The sequence below is a fragment of the Canis lupus genome, chromosome 18 (assembly GCF_003254725.2).
Source record: "Canis lupus dingo isolate Sandy chromosome 18, ASM325472v2, whole genome shotgun sequence".
Taxonomy (NCBI): Eukaryota; Metazoa; Chordata; class Mammalia; order Carnivora; family Canidae; genus Canis; species Canis lupus.
Window position 1 is genome coordinate 37,588,864 of NC_064260.1, and position 18,474 is coordinate 37,607,337.

General features: G+C 42.2%; 2 protein-coding genes across 3 annotated transcripts in view; one reads left to right on the forward strand and one right to left on the reverse strand.

Annotated features, from left to right (window-relative positions):
- Positions 1-18,474, forward strand: part of LOC112663395 (glycine N-phenylacetyltransferase-like) — a 73,734-nt gene that overhangs the window by 4,424 nt on the left and 50,836 nt on the right. The window lies entirely within an intron of this gene.
- On the reverse strand, positions 2,678-14,979 carry FAM111B (FAM111 trypsin like peptidase B). Of its 2 annotated transcripts, none has more exons than XM_025452308.3 (3): positions 14,697-14,979; positions 12,772-12,938; positions 2,678-6,410 (listed from the first exon to the last, which is right to left on the reverse strand). In XM_025452308.3, exons 1-3 carry the CDS (start codon positions 14,863-14,865, stop codon positions 4,284-4,286), a joined length of 2,463 nt encoding a protein of 820 aa, XP_025308093.3. In that variant the 5' UTR covers positions 14,866-14,979; the 3' UTR covers positions 2,678-4,283. The 2 variants fall into 2 exon arrangements, with proteins under 2 accessions (XP_025308093.3, XP_048952717.1); XM_049096760.1 differs by lacking the exon at positions 14,697-14,979 and adding an exon at positions 14,489-14,665.

Here is an 18,474-nt window from a genome sequence, read left to right on the forward strand (position 1 = left end):
AAATTATCATTACATTTTTGTAAGCATGTTGACTGCCCTGTATAGTTTATTTTAAAAATGCTGCTTAACTTTTTGAGGGTGGCAGTGGTTACCCAGCATACTGTATACTAAAAAGGATAAATCCTTTTTACTATACATAAATCCTAAATTCCTACAGCTAGACTGTAAAAAAGAGAAAGAAATGGCCACAGAAAACAACAGACAGGAAAAAATACCCTGAAGGACAAAATCTGAGATTTTGAAGGACAAAGGTCAAGGCAATTCCAACTGCCATGGAGCAGTGACCGACAGCTGCAGTGAGCTAATGTAAAAATGTGCTCCTTGCTGGGGCTGGCCATCCTGACAGTTCCTGCACAACAGATTTTGATCACTGCTATTGGAAAGTGACAGTTGTATTTTCCATTCTTTTTGCTGACTAGAAATTTTACTTAAAGTGGTTGGATTTAAGTGGTTGGCCATACTCCACTATAGTCAATCGGGTGTGTGAGTATGGTGAAAGGGAACGGCAGATTCATCTCGGGGCCATGAGGAGCTCCAGTTGTGATGGAAATACATGCACATCACCTAGAATTCTGGACTGTCTTCAAGAGTGGATAAGTATGCTTCATATGTGGAAAGAAGCATGTGTAGAGACACCAGGGAGGCTAGTGAGACTGGGATTGATACGACTAGTTCATCCAAAATCTATTTTCCCTTTATTCCAAAGTAATAGAATTTAGGCTGGGCATCTGGTCATCCAGAATAAACACTACATTTCATAGCCCAATTTTCAGTTAAGTGAGCTACGTAACCAAGTGGTAGACAATGAGTACCAGCAGCTGTGATATATGCAGTTTCTATATGGTGCTCTTAAGAGGAAGAGGTATACTCCGCTTTTGCACATATTCCTTTTACTCCTGACTATGGTTTGGCTGGAGGTGTGTTGGCTGGAGGTGTAGTAGCCATCTTGGACCGGACTGAGAAACCTAATACCAAGACAACCTGGAACTCCCACAACCACAGAGAGCTATATCTTTAAGCTACTTTCTTTCTTTAAAAAAAAAAAAAAAAAAAAAAGATTTTATTTATTTATTCATGACAAACACAGAGAAAGAGAGAGGCAGAGACACAGGCAGAGGGAGAAGCAGGCTCCACACAGGGAGCCCAACATGGGACTCGACCCCAGGTCTCCAGGATCACACCTCAGGCTGAAGGCGACGCTAAACCCCTGGGCCACCGGGGCTGCCCTCTTTAAGCTACTTTCTAATAGACATACAGATCTAGAGTTTCTGAACTGAGAATTTCTTTGAGTGAAATTTATGGCTTTTGTACGACTCAGAGACTATCACATATCTGGACAGTCCAATCAATGGCTAGTTGGTAAGGAGACTGTATCAAAGATCTATGCAGGTGAGGGAGATTCAACTGAAGGGATTAACTGCTAGAACATTTTTTTTTTTAAGATTTATTTATTTGTGAGGTGGGAAAGGACAGAAGGAGAGAATTTTTCAAGCTGACTCCATGCTGAGTGCAGAGCCGGATGCAGGTCTGAATCCCATGACCCATGAGATCATGACCCAAACTGAAACCAAGTTTGATGCTTAGCCCAAAAATGAGCCACCCAGGCATCCCTAGAACATCTTTAGAATGACAAAAAAGCAGTGGGAGGGATTCAAGGGGCCAACACTGGAATGGCGTTCAAGAACATACCCTTTCAGCTGCAAACCAGGAATCAGGAAGCTGGATGGGGAAGCTGTTACAATGCCTCGCCACACTATTAAAGTGAATGAACAGACACTGCGATACAGAGTTTGGCTGCTGCTAGTGCTTGCAATCACTCCTAGATACACATGAAGCTAAGGATAGACATTTACCATGGTGAACACTATTATCTCTAGACATTCATTTTTCTTTAACATTGTTTGCTAAAAGATGGAGAAAACAGATCATCTCCATCTTAGTTCTGTCTTCTAATAAGAGGCAAGTGCCTCTATTTCGAGGAATCTGATTTACAATCTTAGGTGCAAATTAGAAATTTCTTTACCTTCTTCAAATTTTTATTTAAACTCTAGTTAACATATAGTATAATATTGTTTTCAGGAGTGAAGTTTAGTGACTCATCACTTACCTACAACACTCAGTGCTCAACAAGACAAGTGCTCTCCTCCATACTCATCACCCATTTAGTCCATGCTCCACCCACGTCCCTCCACCAACCCTCAGTTTATTCTCTATCCTAAAGAGTCTCTTCTGGTTTGTTTCCCTTTCTCTTCTTCCCCCCCCCCACCTTCCCAAATGTCCATCTGCTTTGTTTCTTAAATTCCACATGACTGAAAGCATATGGTATCTTTCTCTGACTGATCTATTTCGCTTAGTATAATACCCTCTAGCTCCATCCATGTTGCTGCAAATGGCAATATTTCATTCCTTTTGATGGCTGAATAATATATATATATATATATATGTATATGTATGTGTATATATATGTATATGTACCACATCTTTATCCATTCATCAGTTGATGAACATTTAGGCTCTTTCCATAGTTTGGCTACTGTTGACAATGCTTCTATAAACATTGAGGTATATGTGACACTTTGAATCTGTATTTTTGTATCCTTTAGGTAACTATCTAGTAGTGCAATTGCTGGATCATAGAATACTTCTGTTTTCTTTTTAAGATTTTATTTATTCATGAGAGAGAGAGAGAGAGAGAGAGAGAGGCGGAGACACAGGCAGAGGGAGAAGCAGGCTCCATGCAGGGAGCCCGATGTGGGACTCGATCCCGGGTCTCCAGGAACATGCAATGGGCTGAAGGCGGCGCTAAACCTCCGAACCACCCAGGCTGCCCAGAATGCTTCTGTTTTTAACTTGTTGAGGAACCTTCACACTGTTACCCAGAGTGGCTACATTAGTTTTCATTCTCATCAACAGTGTAAGAGGGTTCCCCTTTCTCTGCATCCTCTCTGTTGTTTGTTGTTTCTTCTGTTGTTAATTTTAGCCATTCTGACAGGTGTAAGGTGGTATCTTATTGCAGTTTTGATTTCGATTTCCCTGATGATGAGTGATGTTGAGCATCTTTCCATGTATCTATTGGTTATTTGGGATGTCTTCTCTGGAAAAATGTCTATTCATGTCTTCTGATAATTTCTTAATTTGATTATTTGTTTTTTGGGTGTTGAGTTTGATAAGTACTTTGTTGATTTTGGATACTAACCCTTCTTCTGATATGTCATTGGCAAATATCTTTTCTCATCCCATAGGCTGCCTTTTAGTCTTGTTGATTGTTTCCTTTACTGTGCAGAAGTTTTTTTTATCTTGATGAGGTTCCAATATTTCATTTTTGCTTTTGTTTCTCTTGCCTCTGGTGACACATCTAATAAGAAGTTACTATGGCCAAGGTCAAAGAGGTTGCTGCCTGTGTTCTCCCCTAGGATATTTATGGTTTCCTGTCTCACATTTAGGTCTTCCATCAATTTTGGATTTATTTTTGTGTATGGTGTAAGAAAGTGGTACAGTTCATTCTTTTGCATCTCATCGTTCAGGTTTCCCAACACCATATGTTGAAGAGACTGCCTTCTTTCAATTGGATATTCTTTCCTATTTTGTCAAAAATTAGTTGACCTTATAGTTATAGGTCAATCTCTGGGTTCTCTCTTCTGTCCCATTGATCTATGTGTCTGTTTTGTACCAGTACATCATGATGTCTTCATGATAACAGCTTTGTAATATAGCTTGATGGCTGATATGCTTAGTTTTTAGTGGTATAGACTCTGAATATGAGAGGTCAGGAATGAAGACTGAGCAAATCACACTTCTACATTCCAGAGAATGACAAAACTAGAGGAAAGAACAGAAAATCTGAGATTTTCATGTGTCATTTGCAATAGAGGCTGATTTACAGGTGGCACAAAAGGGAAAAAATTAAGATTATCAAAGAATTATTTACTTCACTCTAAAGGTGTATGTTGCCATTATTTTTTAATTCAGGGAACATAGGGCACTTCACTATTTAGGAAGATGGTGTGGATATATCATCTGAAGCATTAGAATGGCAAATACCAAATACTGTGTATGTATATAACAGAGCTAAATAGTTTAAGTTGAGGCTTGAGATTGTTTCAATTAAAAAAAAAACAATAGGAAAATATATGAGAATCTACTTGAACTCTTATATATGTTTTGCACACCCAAGTGATTCTCTAAAGATTTCTAATTAAAGAGGAATATTCACTCTACTTTAAGGAAACAGCCCCAAATACTCTAAATTATTGGCATATTTTCTGGAACAAAAAATCTTTTCTCTAGTGTTCCATGGGTTCAATCTGATATTCTTGAAGTGACAACTCTTGTATGGTATAGTCTTTGGTGCAGTTCTCAGTTTTATCTTCCATTAAGAATTGATAGAAGCTCTCGCTTTTCTGTTTAATATCACAAAGAATTGAATTCATCAAATAGCCAAATTCAATAATGGCATGGACATTCTCTCCACGTTTGTAAAAATGCCCAATGGTATGCATAGCAACCAATTGGCCTGATGCACTAAATACTGGGGAGCCAGAGGATCCACTAGAAAAACAGGTATCATAACTAAGTGTGTCATTGCTCCAAACTTCTGGTAGGAAACTTCTCTGGGTAAACATGGGGAAAGCATTGTAAGTAGCAGCATTGGATCCTACCATCTCATCTTGGAGTTGTTCTGCATATCTCTCCATCCGCTGATTTATTGGAATCACAGCACAACCATCTATTTTCTTGACCTGGCCTTCTGGGTGACCAATTATATAAATCAAATCACTGGACTGTTGAGAGGAAATTTGTCTAAACAGGCCTGGAGGAAATCCATTTTGATGTTGGCTTAGCTTTAAAATGGCATAATCTAGATTTCCATCAGACACTCCAAACCATGGATCAAGGGCATACCAATCTTGATTATCAGGGAGGAACCTTTTATGACTGAAAGTTACCTTTGCACATTGGCTTATTATCTCTGGCCACAAATTTAGATCTGTGCCTTCTCCCACTATTTTATTGATTACATGTCGACAGGTGAAAATATAACCATGATTGAAGACAAAGCAAGTAGCATTCCCCATGTTTCTGTTATTATACCACATCATGAACCCAACTGACTTACTAAGATGAATAAGGTCTTTGCAGGTTGCAACTGAAGTAGAATTTTCAGTCACTTTTGCAAAGTACTTTTTATATATGTTGAATTGTTGAGATGCTGGCACTTTGGCTTTCTTCTGCTCATCCCGAAAATAGTTTCTCATCCAACGTGCCTCTTCATTAAAATTTGGATACTGATCCATTATAACTTTGCTCAACACTTGGCAATTCTTTAGCCAGACGTTAGTTGCCGTCCTCTGGATAGTTTGATTAATAACATGCTGCATACCCACATGGGGCCTTTGCCTATGTCTTGAGCTGCTCCTCCCGTATTTTCTCTTCACACTATTAGTGTAATAATCCCTAATTCTGAAAATTGTGCGTCGTTTTTTACGTTCAATATCATGCCCCAGACTCTGAAGTGAGACAGTTTCTTCTTTCTTGGATTCTACATCTTCGGTTTCCCCATCTGTCTCTGGTTTGTGTTCTATGATCTCAGACTGTAGCTGTTCAAAGGGACTGATCTCATCAGTGGCACTTTCACTCTCCTGTTTAATTTTTTTATGGGCACCTGCCCTGACATTTCGTTTCTTAAAAATGTCCATCTCTAAGGTTTTTCCAGATACTTCATCCACCAGGGACTGTTTCCCATGAATTTTCTGATGATCTTCCATTACTTTCCATTCAAATTCATCGAGGTCAGACCGAAATCGGCCATCCTTGCTTAGAGCTTCTTTGATAGTCTCACCCTTTAAAGCATAGACACAAACTGTACTTCCTCTTTCATGCAGTTCCTTGATCTTCAGAATCTTTTTTATACTCTTTCCAACAGCAACCACATGAAAAAGAATGCATTCCACGTTTGGATTTTCACATTGGCGGAACATCTGGTCATCTTCCTGGTTACACTTTCTTTGACCAAACGTTATTTTAAAATGGGAATCTCTAGGTAGGCACTTGAGAGGCATTCCTAAATTTACATATCCATCTATTGTCTTTTCTTCATAAACAAGGATGTTTTTATTGAGATGATTCTGCATCCTTTCTTTGAAATTGTCATTAGCTTTCAGGGCAGAGTAGATACTCTCAGTGTGTTTACCATGTGCTGTAAACACACTACGGTCTGACTTCCTGACATTTTCATTCAAGGTAAAAGTAAAAGAACATTTTTTACTGGTCCCCACGTCTGGCTTCTGAATTTCCATAGATGCTTCACGCTTGACTTCACTTTTAAGCTTAATGGTCTTGCTCCAGTCTTTAATGTCAGATAGAGAATGAGCAGCAGGTGTGCCAGGACGTGTCTGCTCCATGACAGTATCCTTAAAAAAGGAAAGATTATGAACTTAGTAAGAATCACCTTTACTAATAATGTTTCATGTTTCTCTCATTATAGAACTAATAGATACCATGTAGAAGAATTAGATAATATCACAGATAATGAATAATGGAGAAAAAATACCAATCATTATTCCATCACCAGAGATAACCATTCTGCATGTTGTTTTATTTGAGTCTATAATTTTCATGCAGATACAAATCTTACGTTCTTTAAATTGTGCTAAGCTGCAAGAATTTACTCTTCATTAAGCAATCTGCCATCGACTGACATGTCATGAAACATGCATATTTAATGACATTACATGCCATCAAACAACGTCTGAAAACACCGTTTGAGGGGCCACAGCGTATTTCACTGTACAATAATTTCTAATTCATTCTTCTGTTGATGGATATTTATTTATTATTTTTTAAAATTTTTTTAAAATTTATTTATGATAGTCACACACACACAGAGAGAGAGGCAGAGACACAGGCAGAGGGATAAGCAGGCTCCATGCACTGGGCGCCCGATGTGGGATTCAATCCCGGGTCTCCAGGATCGCGCCCTGGGCCAAAGGCAGGTGCTAAACCGCTGCGCCACCCAGGGATCCCCCTGCTGATGGATATTTAGATTGTTTCCAGTTTTTAACTACTCTCAATATGACAAACATTTCCATACACAAAACATTCTGTCTGAACATCTGAACATTTCCCTAAGGGAGATTTTGAGCTGTAGAAATTCTGAGACTAAGGTTATAATATACTTCACAACATCTATGCTGCCAAACTGCTTTTCAGAAAAATTACACTGATTCATCCTTCTCCTTCTCCCCTTGCTTCCCAAAGAGGCCAAACTTATGGTTGACTCCTCCAAAGGATTTTAGGACTGTTATTTCAAGTGTGTTCCAATTGATAAGTAAATGCCATTTAATTTGGCTCTTTTTTTTTTTTTAAAGATTTTACTTATTTATCCATGAGAGACAGACAGAGAGAGGCAGAGACATAGGCAAGGGAGAAGCAGGCTCCCTGTGGGGAGCCCAATGAGGGACTCTATCCCAGGACCCCTGGATCATGGCTCAGGGCAAATGCTTAACCACTGCGCCACCCAGGTGCCCCTCATTTGACTGTTTTTAAAATCTGCATTACTTACTAGTAAGGCTGGACTTATTTAATGTACTTCTCAGACATTTGAAACTCACCTTTCAAAAATTCCCCCTAATGATCTGTTTAGTTTCTAATCTGTACACGTTTCAATAGTACTAAGGAAATACACGATACACTAAAATGATTGATAAATGCTGGTTTGAGATAGATATACAAGTACATATACATGGTCATATACAAATAAATAGACCTTTTCAAAAACATATACACATACAACCAATTGTCAACAGTCTGGGAAAAATGATAATCTGATGGGAACAGGAATTGAAACCAAGGACATAAGTGAATTACATGACACCATAGCACTTAGTAGAATTTAGATGGGTATTTTTGTGGATTCTCAAGCCTCAGACCTACTCTATATGAACAGAGGAATAAAGCTGGAGAGAGTAAACTCAGGAGGGACAGAGGGGCTTGGTTTGCTTAGGAGGCCAGTGAAATTGAATGAGCTTTGGTTTTAGGCACAGTGAGTTTCCTCCTCTCATGATGTTTTCCTTTTCCTTCACATTTTAAGCTACTACTTCTTGTCAAAATTTGTATCTGCAGCAATGTCCTCTCATTTGAGTTCCAGATATTAATACTGTGTTGGATCATCAGCATCTACTCCTGGATACATCAGGGACATTTCACCCTGAACACTTTCCAAAATGTTGTAGTAAAACTTACTCTCAATCTTTCCCTTATTCCTGGGTTTCTTGAGTCTTGAGCTGGGTTAATGGTGTCACCACCCACCCGAACTTCCAGGCTAGCACTCTGCGAACCACCCTTAGCTTCTTCCTTTATTTTACCTCTTACATGCCATTTAAAAAAATATATACTTGAAATGTATGATTCATGCAAAAGCAGCGTATGACATCTCCTAATAAACATCTCTATATCAACCTCCTTGATAAGAAACAGCATATTACAATTTATAAGTGACTCTTCTTTTATCTTATATATATCTCTCTCTTTCTGATAGGAAAACACTCATCCTGAATTTGTTTTAAACTAATTCTTGCTTTACATTTCTTTAAGGACGTACACATATGTTGTTGAAATATAAGTACTGCACTGTATGGTTGTGGTTTGTTTTGATTTTATGGAAAGGCATCCTATTAAGTCTGTTTTGTGATTTGTTTCACTACTTTTCTGAGATTGATTCTAACTGATGGAGTCCTACATTCACGTCTACAGTTAGAGAGAATCCACTGAAGCCATTAAATGTTGATGCATATTTGTTTCCTGGTTTCTTCCTATTAAAAACATGGTACCTTCCTGCTGTGAATATCCTTGAATATGTTTCCCGCTGCACTTGTGCAAGAGTGTCTCTCTCAGGGGTAGGAATGGGACTGCTCACTTTCAGGATCTCTGAATACTTGACTTTATTAAAATTACCATATTATTTACAGAATGGTTGTACCACCTTGCACGTCCACCAGTGGGCAATAAAGTTCTCATTACATCTACATCCTCATCAAAAGTTAATATTGCCCAGCTGTCTACGTTTGCCAATCTTGTGGGTATGGAATGGCATCTTTTTAAATTAGTTTAATTACTAATGGGAGTTTCATGCTTCTGTCTGTTCATGTCTCTTGCCCATTTTTCTATAGGACTATTTTCCTTTTCATTATTGAAGCTCCTTTTATATTCTAGATGCAAGTTATTTATCATTATGTGTTAAATATACTCTCTGAGTATCTGGCTTGCTTTTTCATTCTTATTAGGTGTCATTCAAGATTGGAAATCCTTAGTTTTATATTGTCGCATTTATTCATCATTCTATTCTATGTCATAAGGTTACCTTGGTAGAATTAATCTATTTCTTCTTCTTCTTTTTTAAAGATTTTATTTATTTATTTACTTGAGAGAGAGAGAGAGAGAGAGAGAGAGATATTAGGAGAGCAGTGGCAGGGGAGAGGGAGAAGCAGGCTCCCCACTGAGCAGGGAGCCTGACACAGGTCTCCATCTGAGGCCATGATCATGACCCGAGCTAAAGGCAGGTCCTTAACCAGCTGAACTACACAGGTGCCCCAATTAATCTATTTCTTTTCCTAAAAATTGTAAAGGCTTGCTTCTCCCATTCAATTCTGAAATTTTAATTTAAAATTTAATCTGAAATTATTTTTGTATATAGCCTGAGGGAGGCTTCAGTTTTTAAAAAAGTTTTCCTACAGAGATAAATAGTTATTCCAACACTAATACCGAATTGTTCATCCTTTCTCCACTGACCTTAATCGCCAGTTTTGCCATATGAGAGTACAGGTTGAACTGTACACCCCCCATCCCAAAGTTATATGTGGAAGACCTAACCCCCAGCACCTCAGAATGTGACTTTTTTGGAAAGACGTTTGTTGTAGCTCTAATTAGTTCAGATGAAGTCATACTGAGTGGGGGGGACTCTAATCCAATATGACTCAGGTCCTTATAAAGAGGGGAACCTGGGAGAGAGACACAGACATACATTCAGGGAAGACCATATGAAGAGACAAATGAGAAAGATGGCCACCCCAAAGCCAAGGAGAGAGGTCTCTGATCCTTCCCTCACAGCCTTCACAGACCCTACTGACACCTTGACCTTGGGCTCTGAAACTCAAAAACCATGAGACAGTACATGTATGATGTTAAAGCCACCCAATTTGTGGTATTTTGTTACAGCAGCCCTGACAAACCAATACAAAGATATTTTCATATATTTTATGGTTTGTCTCTCTGCTCTCTTCCAGTGGTACAGTTTTCTCTACCTGGTGAAATACTGTCTTAATTACTATACCCCTCTAATAAGCATTCATATCTGATAGGAAAAATTCCTCACTTTACTCTCTATCCTCATAAATGTCTTGGCTGTTGGTCCTTTGTTCTTCCATTAACTTTCAGTGTTCTTGTTAAGTGCCACAAAAAATACCATACTTCTGAGATTGTATTAAACCAGTACATAAATTTAAGAAGGACTGACATCTGAAGAATGCTGAGCTTTCCTATTTGTGAATATCTTACAGGTCGACATTAATATAGGTCTCCTTTCATTGTCTTACAATAAAAGTTTGTAATTTTTATCCAGAAGGATTTACAAATCGTTTCTTATATTTACTCATAGGTAACTGATGAAGATGTGCCCTTACTGTGAGTGAGGGTCTGAATTATTCACCCTTTCATTATTTAACTTTATTTAAGTTGAACTGAAATTGAAATAGCCACATGTAGCTGGTGGCTACCATAGTGAACAGTGTAGCCCTATGCATTTTAAGATGAATAACTTAGCTTAATGTTTAAATTAAATCTCATCCTTAAAAACACAAGGCTAGGAACGCCTGGGTGGCTCAGTGGTTGAGCATCTGCTTTCGGCTCAGGGAGTGATCCAGGGATCCTGGGTCAAGTCCCATGTTGGACTCCCCGCAGGGAGCCTGCTTCTCTCTCTGCCTATGTCTCTGCCTTCCTCTCTGTCTCTCATGAATAAATAAATAAAATCTTTTTAAAAAAAAAACCACAAGGCTAAAACCTATACACACTTCTTCTCATACAGCATAAAACCCAAGTTTTTAAGCAAGGAGTTCAAGGATATAAAGAATAGTGCAGCTGTCTTCCAAAACAGCATGTACAAAAATGAATTCATGCCCATTCAGGAACAGGCCTTGCTTCCTCTCAGTCACATGGTTTTGTGCAGGAATAGTGGAACTACTTAGCTTGGGAAAGTGACATGCCAAAGGAAGTTTTCTCAGGGGACCAGGATGGACTCCATGGGAATGGCAGCAGATGCAGGCATGCACTCTGATATTACTGAACTTCTGTTGTCACTATGCAGAAGGCCAGTCAGGACAACATGAGAGGCAGAGTATAGAGAAGGGAAACAAACAAATCCTTGAAACAACTGCCTGCTGCTGCATTAAAGCTCAGCTGAGCTCTGCATGTTTCTGACATGTGAACCATGAATCCATTTTATTTCTCAAGAGTTAAAAATTTCCAATTTGGAATCACTATTATATAAGCTAAAGAAATATTCACCATATAAAATGTCCAAGGAGAAGAGTACTTCAGATCAGTGTTTCTCTAGCTTTAATGTGCCTATGAATCATCTGGGGTTGGGGTCTTGTTAGAATGCAGATCACAGAGAGAGCTCACAAGCCCTCAGGCAAGACTAATGCCGCTGGTGTGTGTGGACCACACTTGGAGTAGCAAGGCCAGAGAGGTCCTGAGTCTAGAGCAGCATTGTCCAATGGAGCTCTCTGCAATGATGGAAATGTTCTCTACCTGTTTGTCCACTATGGTGGCCATTACCCACACAAGGCTAGGAAACACTTGAAATGTGGCTAGTGATTAGAAGAAATTAATTTTATATTTTATTTAATTTTAATTCAAGGAATCCAATTCATTATTTCACCATTGGATGATGTTTTCCTGATAGGAGCTCTCATTGAAATAAAGCCTACTGTAATCTTCTCCCAAACTATCTTTCCAGCTTTATTAGCCTACCATGTTCTTAAATTCTTACACACCATCAAGCCTGGCTATACTGCTCCCACATATATTTTATGTGTGTATGACTTGACTCACACTATTCCTTCATACTGGATACATTTCCCTGGTGCAATTCTATTCATCCTGTAAGATCTTTGTCAGATGATACTGCCTTAATTTCTTGAGTGTAAATGAAGCATTCTTCTGGCTGTACTCCAAAACACTTGTTTGTATCCTGATTTGGTAGTATCACTTTGCATATTTTGTATTGGCAAAAACCAACTCTGAAGTCCAACTGCCTGGATTCAAATCCTCAACTGAAGTTCATAATTTTTTGCAACTTTAAGAAAGGTGGGTTTCAGTTTCTTCATTTTTAAAATAGGGATGACAACAATATCTATTGTTTTATTAAATGTCAGAGGAGCTAATCCACAGGAAGTTGCAAGAATAATTTCAGGTACACACTAATTTCTTGGTAAGCAGTAACTGTATTATTTTTGCCTGTCTGTCCTATATATCGAGTACCTACAATATTCGTTAGCCACAGTGTTGTCTAACAAGGCCCACTTTGCACTGCTGATCTGTACACTGTCATTTGGTTTTGCACAAGCACTTCTAGATGTGATCTCCCCAAACGTATTTTCTACAACACAGAGGAAGGTTCTATAAGTGCCATTCAATACGAGTTTATCTCTTTCCACGATCCTGTGTCATGGTTAGAGTATGCTGTTCTAACAATGAGTTGTTAAAATGTAGACCTACCTCTGGATCTTCAGGGCTGGTACTCTGGCCATATTCTGCAGTAGTGAATGCCTTGTTGTCTTCAGGTTTCTGGGAATTCATGATGACTTCTAAGAAACTATGACTCACTTCCACGACTGGCCAATTTAGAGAGGCAAGGATTGGATTTACTCTCACTCTTGCAATGGCTGAAACAAACGGAAGATGGATCTTTGAAACAACTTTGAAACATTGGGCCTTAGGCAGTGCAGAACAGTGATCTCCCACCACCCTCCCCAAGAGAGAGAACTCAAATGAAGTAATACTTCTGAACCTCTAGCTTTCTTCCTGAGGAGTGTTTACAGACTAAATCTTAGGGAAGGGAGGCAGCAGAGCCTGGAAGTTTCCTCGAGTTGAGAAGATAAGCTCAGGGCCATAGGAAGCCTAAGTAGCCAGAGTTTGTGGGGAGACTATTGTAGAGGAGAGAGCTACAGCTACACACAGAATCAGAGATCTGCAGTGGGAAGCTCTTGAAATTTCAGCCCAATATAGATCAGTCCATGCATGTGAGGAAGCTACTGGAAGCCAGGGGTAGAACCACCTAAAGGAAAAAGTGGGACAATTCTGAGGGTCATACAGGCCTGAGAACAGTTTCTACTCCCAAAAGCCAAACTAGAAAACTTCATCAACCATGAGGTAGCAGGGGAGTATTCAGCAAGGTCCCATCTCCATAGTGGGACAAAAGTAGCCCTAGACTGAAGGCTGCTGAGCTCCCACCTGAGGACGTTTAATGACAACACTTGCAAGGATGAAACTGCTTCCAAGAAATGTAACTGAGCACTGGAGCAAAGCTTCAGAATACCGATGAGAGTATAAACATTTCTGGCACCCCAAAATGTGGAATTCACAAAGCCTGATGTCCAAGACAACATTACCAGGCATGAAAAACAGAGGAGAACAGGACCCGTAACGAAGAAAGAAACCGAGGAACAGAAACAGATCCAGAAGGGACACATGTGACCGAACTAGTAGGAAAGGACATTAAAACAGTTATCCTCTTGAATCTCTAGCCAAATGTAACAGGGACCAGATTTACCCTCCACACTGAAAATGAAACAAGACAAAATGGACAAAATACATGTAAGGATGATTTGCAAGAACTGGCCATCATGCAATTAAGGACAATGACAAATAAGACAGCCCCTGTGAATACTGCAGGTGACTGCTTGAGGGGCCCAGCCAGGCCAGGCTGCAAGAGGGCAGGAAAGCTGAGCCAGCTGGAGTCCCTGAGCTGAAGACAGAGAGGGAGGGGGCAGCGGTCACAGGGCACAGAAGGGAATGGACCTGTCTCCCCCCCCCCCCCCCCAACACACAGAGAAGTCCAGCTGCATGAAGAGGGTTCCTCTCAGATATTCTAAAGGCAAGGGAGCAGAGCAGCAATGGAAGAAAGTCCCTAAGGCCAGGAGAGAACCGCCCCCAAATGTCAACCGTTTCCTGACAGCCCTGCTGGGGATCTGAGGTTCCTCATTTGTAAATGAAGGAGTTTGGTGTGGATCAAACTTTCACTGTTCCTGAGAATTACCCCTCTGCGCTTGTTAAAAAGGAAGATACGGGATCCCACCCTGAAAGATCATGATTCAGAGACTCAGGGCTGTAGGCATGAAATTTCCCCGCCCACTCGCCCGCTCGAAGGCGCCCCATCCCCCCCCCCGCCCGTGTTCTCCCGATGCCCCCCCCCGCCCACACACACACAGGGGACCTGAAACAGCTTCCTCGCTGATCTCTTTCTAGGAGGAAACCTCTCGATCTTGGAGGCTGCGGGGCGGGTGAGGGGGTTCCCACCTCGGGAGGCTGGGCATCCCCTCCTCCCAGAACCTCCTGGCTCAGGACCCAGGTCCTCCTGCCTAGTGCTGTCAACAGGCACCCCCGAGAGCTGCAGGTCCGGCGAGGACCCGAGCACCACTCACAGATGCGGAGGTGCCCCCTCGGTGCCGGTGACCGCTGCCAGGGACTCGGAAGGGCTGCGAAGGCGCGGGTCCGCGGGCTCTCTGCCCGCCCCTGCTCCGGAGAAAGTGGAACCGTAGGGCCCAAGTTCCCGCGGGCCCCGGGCAGCGAGGGGGCGGGGTCTGCCCTCATTGGCCAGGAGCGCAATCACTTCGGGTGCCACTGGCGGCCTCCGGGCAACGAGGGGTGGACCCTTCCCCGGGCCCGCGCTCCCCCCCGCCCCCGCGCCCCGGGGGTTCCCGGAAATGGAAGCCGCTTGCCAGGCCTCTGATGCTGCTCTGTCCCGCCCGCACCCCGCCTCCTGCACCCCCGGGTCCGCGTCCCGCCCCGGAACCGACGGCGCAGCCTCAGCCCTCCTGCCCCGGCGCCCCTGCAGCTCCGCGGTCGGGCGGGAGTGAGGGCGGCCTGGCAGGTGGGCGCCGGGACCCCCGGACCTAGGGGCGCCCCGGCCACCTGCGGCTGGTTCCCGCAGAACCTTCCAGTGTTAGGACTTCTAGGGGGCTCGGCGCCCCCAGCAGAGGAACCGGCCTCGCGGAGAGGCTGATGCACACCCTCAGGCCCCATCTGAACCCCGGAGGGCTGAGCTCTCCCTCAATCCCTGCCCTGGGACTCGGGGTTCTGAGCAGCCTCCTGTCAGCGACGACCTCTTGGAGGGAGGTCGCCCGGCGGCCTCAGGGACCCGGGGCTGCTCGGTCTCTCTAGCTCATCCCCAGGCCCGGCGGGGCGGGGGGGGGGGGCTGTTTGGTAGTTGCCTTTTTTGGGTCTCCTTTGTTCTTCGAGGCCGCTCCTAGAGTTAGGATTGATTTTTGCCCCCATTTCACAGATTAGGAATCAGGATGATTTGCCTACACCCATGGGGCGAGTAGGGGCAGCGGTGTCCTCGAGATGAATCTCAAAGTCTCATAAGCTTCGGCGTCTGGGGCTCTAGGCTCCCTATCTGTCACTTAGAGCCGTCTGCCCCTCTGTGATTCCCCTTCCGTTCCTGTCCTAACGTGTCACTTGAGCAGCTTTTGCAAACCGCGGAAGCTCAGACCAGTGCTTCGCAAGGTTTACCATGCATCAAAGAATCCCCAGTTCAGCTTGTCCAACACATTTCTGAGCTGCATCTGCAGGGAGCGCGACTCCATCAGGCTGGAGTGTGCCTGGGAGCTTACCTTCCCCAGCCAGTGCTGCTGGTGGCCGGCTTTAAAGCCAGTGTTATTTCTGTTCATGTCTTTTGCCCATTTCGTGATCAGGTTGTTTGTTTCTTTGCGGTTGAGTTTAATAAGTTCTCTATAGATCTTGGATACTAGTCCTTTATCTGATACGTCATTTGCAAATATCTTCTCCCATTCTGTAGGTTGTCTTTTAGTTTTGTTGACTGTTTCTTTTGCTGTGCAAAAGCTCTTTATCTTGATGAAGTCCCAATCGTTCATTTCTGCTTTTGTTTCCCTTGCCTTCATAGACGTATCCTGCAAAAAGTCGCTGTGGCCAAGTTCAAAAAGGGTGTTGCCTGTGTTCTCCTCTAGGATTTTGACGGATTTTGTCTCACATTTAGATCTTTCGTCCATTTTGAGTTCAACTTTGTGTCTGGTGTAAGACATTGGTCTAGTTTCATTTTTCTGCATGTGGATGTCCAATTTTCCCAGCACCATTTATTGAAGAGATTGTCCTTTTTCCAGTGGATAGTCTTCCCTGCTTTATCGAATATTAGTTGAACATAGAGTTGAGAGCCCATTTCTGGAGTCTCTATTCTGTTCCATTGATCTATGTGTCTGTTTTTGTGCCACTATCACACTGTCTTGATGACCACAGCTTTGTAGTACAACCTGAAATCTGGCATTGTGATGCCCCCAGCTCTGGTTTTCTTTTTCAATATTTCCCTGGCTATTCGAGGCCTTTTCTGATTCCGCACAAATCTTAAGATTATTCGTTCCAAGTCTCTGAAGAGCACAAATCTTAAGATTATTTGTTCCAACTCTCTGAAGAAAGTGCATAGTATTTTGATAGTGATTGCATTGAACGTGTAAATTGCCCTGGGTAGCATTGGCATTTTCACAATATAAATTCTTCCAATCCATGAGCATGGAATATTTTTCCATCTCTTTGTGTCTTCTTCAATTTCTTTCAGAAGTGTTCTGTAGTTTTTAGGATATAGATAAAAAATTCACCAAAAATATTTCACCAAAGAAGACATATATACACATGGCCAACGCATCACTTGCCATCAGGGAAATACAGATCAAAACCACAATGAAAAAAAAAAAAACCACAATGAGATACCACCTCACACCAGTGAGAATGGTGAAAATTAACAAGACAGAAAACAACAAGTGTTGGAGAGGATGTGGAGAAAAGGGAACCCTCTTGCACTGTTGGTGGGAATGTGAACTGGTACAGCCACTCTGGAAAACTGTGTGGAGTTTCCTCAAGGAGTTAAAAATAGAGCTACCCTAGGACCCAGCAATTACACTACTGGGGATTTACCCCAAAGATACAGATGCAGTGAAAAACTGAGACACCTGTACCCCAATGTTTATAGCAGCAATGTCCATTATAGCCAAACTGTGGAAGGAGCCTCGGTGTCCATCGAAAGATGAATGGATAAAGAAGATGTGGTCTATGTATACAATGGAATATTACTCAGCCATTAGAAATGATGAATACCTACTATTTACTTCAACATGGATGGAACTGGAGGGTGTTATGCTGAGTGAAGTGAGTCAATCAAAGAAGGACAATCGTTATATGGTTTCACTCATACGGGGAATATAAAAAATAGTAAAAGGGAATATAAGGGAAAGGAGAGAAAATGAGTGGGAAAAATCAGAAAGGGTGACAAAACATGACAGACTCCTAACTCTGGGAAACCAACAAGGGGTAGTGGAAGGAGAGGTGGGAGGGGGATAGGGTGACTGGGTGATGGGCACTGTGGGGGGCACTTGACGGGATGAGCACTGGGCATTATACTATATGTTGGCAAATCGAACTCTAATAAAAAAATATACAAAAAAAAAAGCCAGTATTAGTTTCACTGACCAAAATGTGCTCTATGTAGTTGCAAATACTAACTAGTTTTATCCTCTAACAACCACAGGAGGCAGCTACCATTATCCCCATTTAAAGGAAAGTGTGGGGGACACCTGGTGGCTCAGAGATTGAGTGGCTGCCTCTGGCTCAGGGCAGATCCAGGAATCCCTGGATAGAGTCCTGCACTGGGCTCCCGCCAGGGAGACTGCCTGTCCCTCTGCCTACATCTCTCTCTCTCTCTCTCTCTCTCTCTCTCTCTGTATCTCAGGAGTAAATAAATAAAATCTTAAAAAGAAAGAAAGAAAGAAAGAAAGAAAGAAAGAAAGAAAGAAAGAAAGAAAGAAAGAAAGAAAGAAAAAAGTGTGGCCATAGGGAGACACAACAATTGGCCCAAAGACAGCCCTGGTGGCTCAGCGGTTTAGCACTGCTTTCAGCCCAGGACAGGATCCTGGATCTCCAGGATCCAGTCCAACGTCAAGGTCCCTGCATGGAGCCTGCTTGTTCTGCAAGTCTCTGCCTCTGTCTAAGTCTCTCATGAATAAATCAATAAAATCTTAAAAGAAAAAAGACAAACAGCCATTTGCAATTCAGGATTAGGATCCCAGCTGGCTGGCCTGGTGACTTTAGCCCCCTTCCATTGCTTCTCGGTTTCCTTTGCACCAACCTGGGGACCTGAACCCAAACCAGCACTTTCCAGCCCCTGATCCCTTCCAGTACAGCTTCCCATAGTCC

Bases quoted from the DNA above. Each gene is read 5' to 3' on its own strand.
- FAM111B (XM_025452308.3), bottom strand. From the start codon at position 14,865: ATGAGGGCAGACCCCGCCCCCTCGCTGCCCGGGGCCCGCGGGAACTTG. The intron at 12,939-14,696 runs GTGAGTGGTGCT...CGTTTGTTTCAG, and splicing joins GAGGGGGCACCTCCGCATCT to CCATTGCAAGAGTGAGAGTA. The intron at 6,411-12,771 runs GTAGGTCTACAT...TCCTTTTTTAAG, and splicing joins CCAGCCCTGAAGATCCAGAG to GATACTGTCATGGAGCAGAC.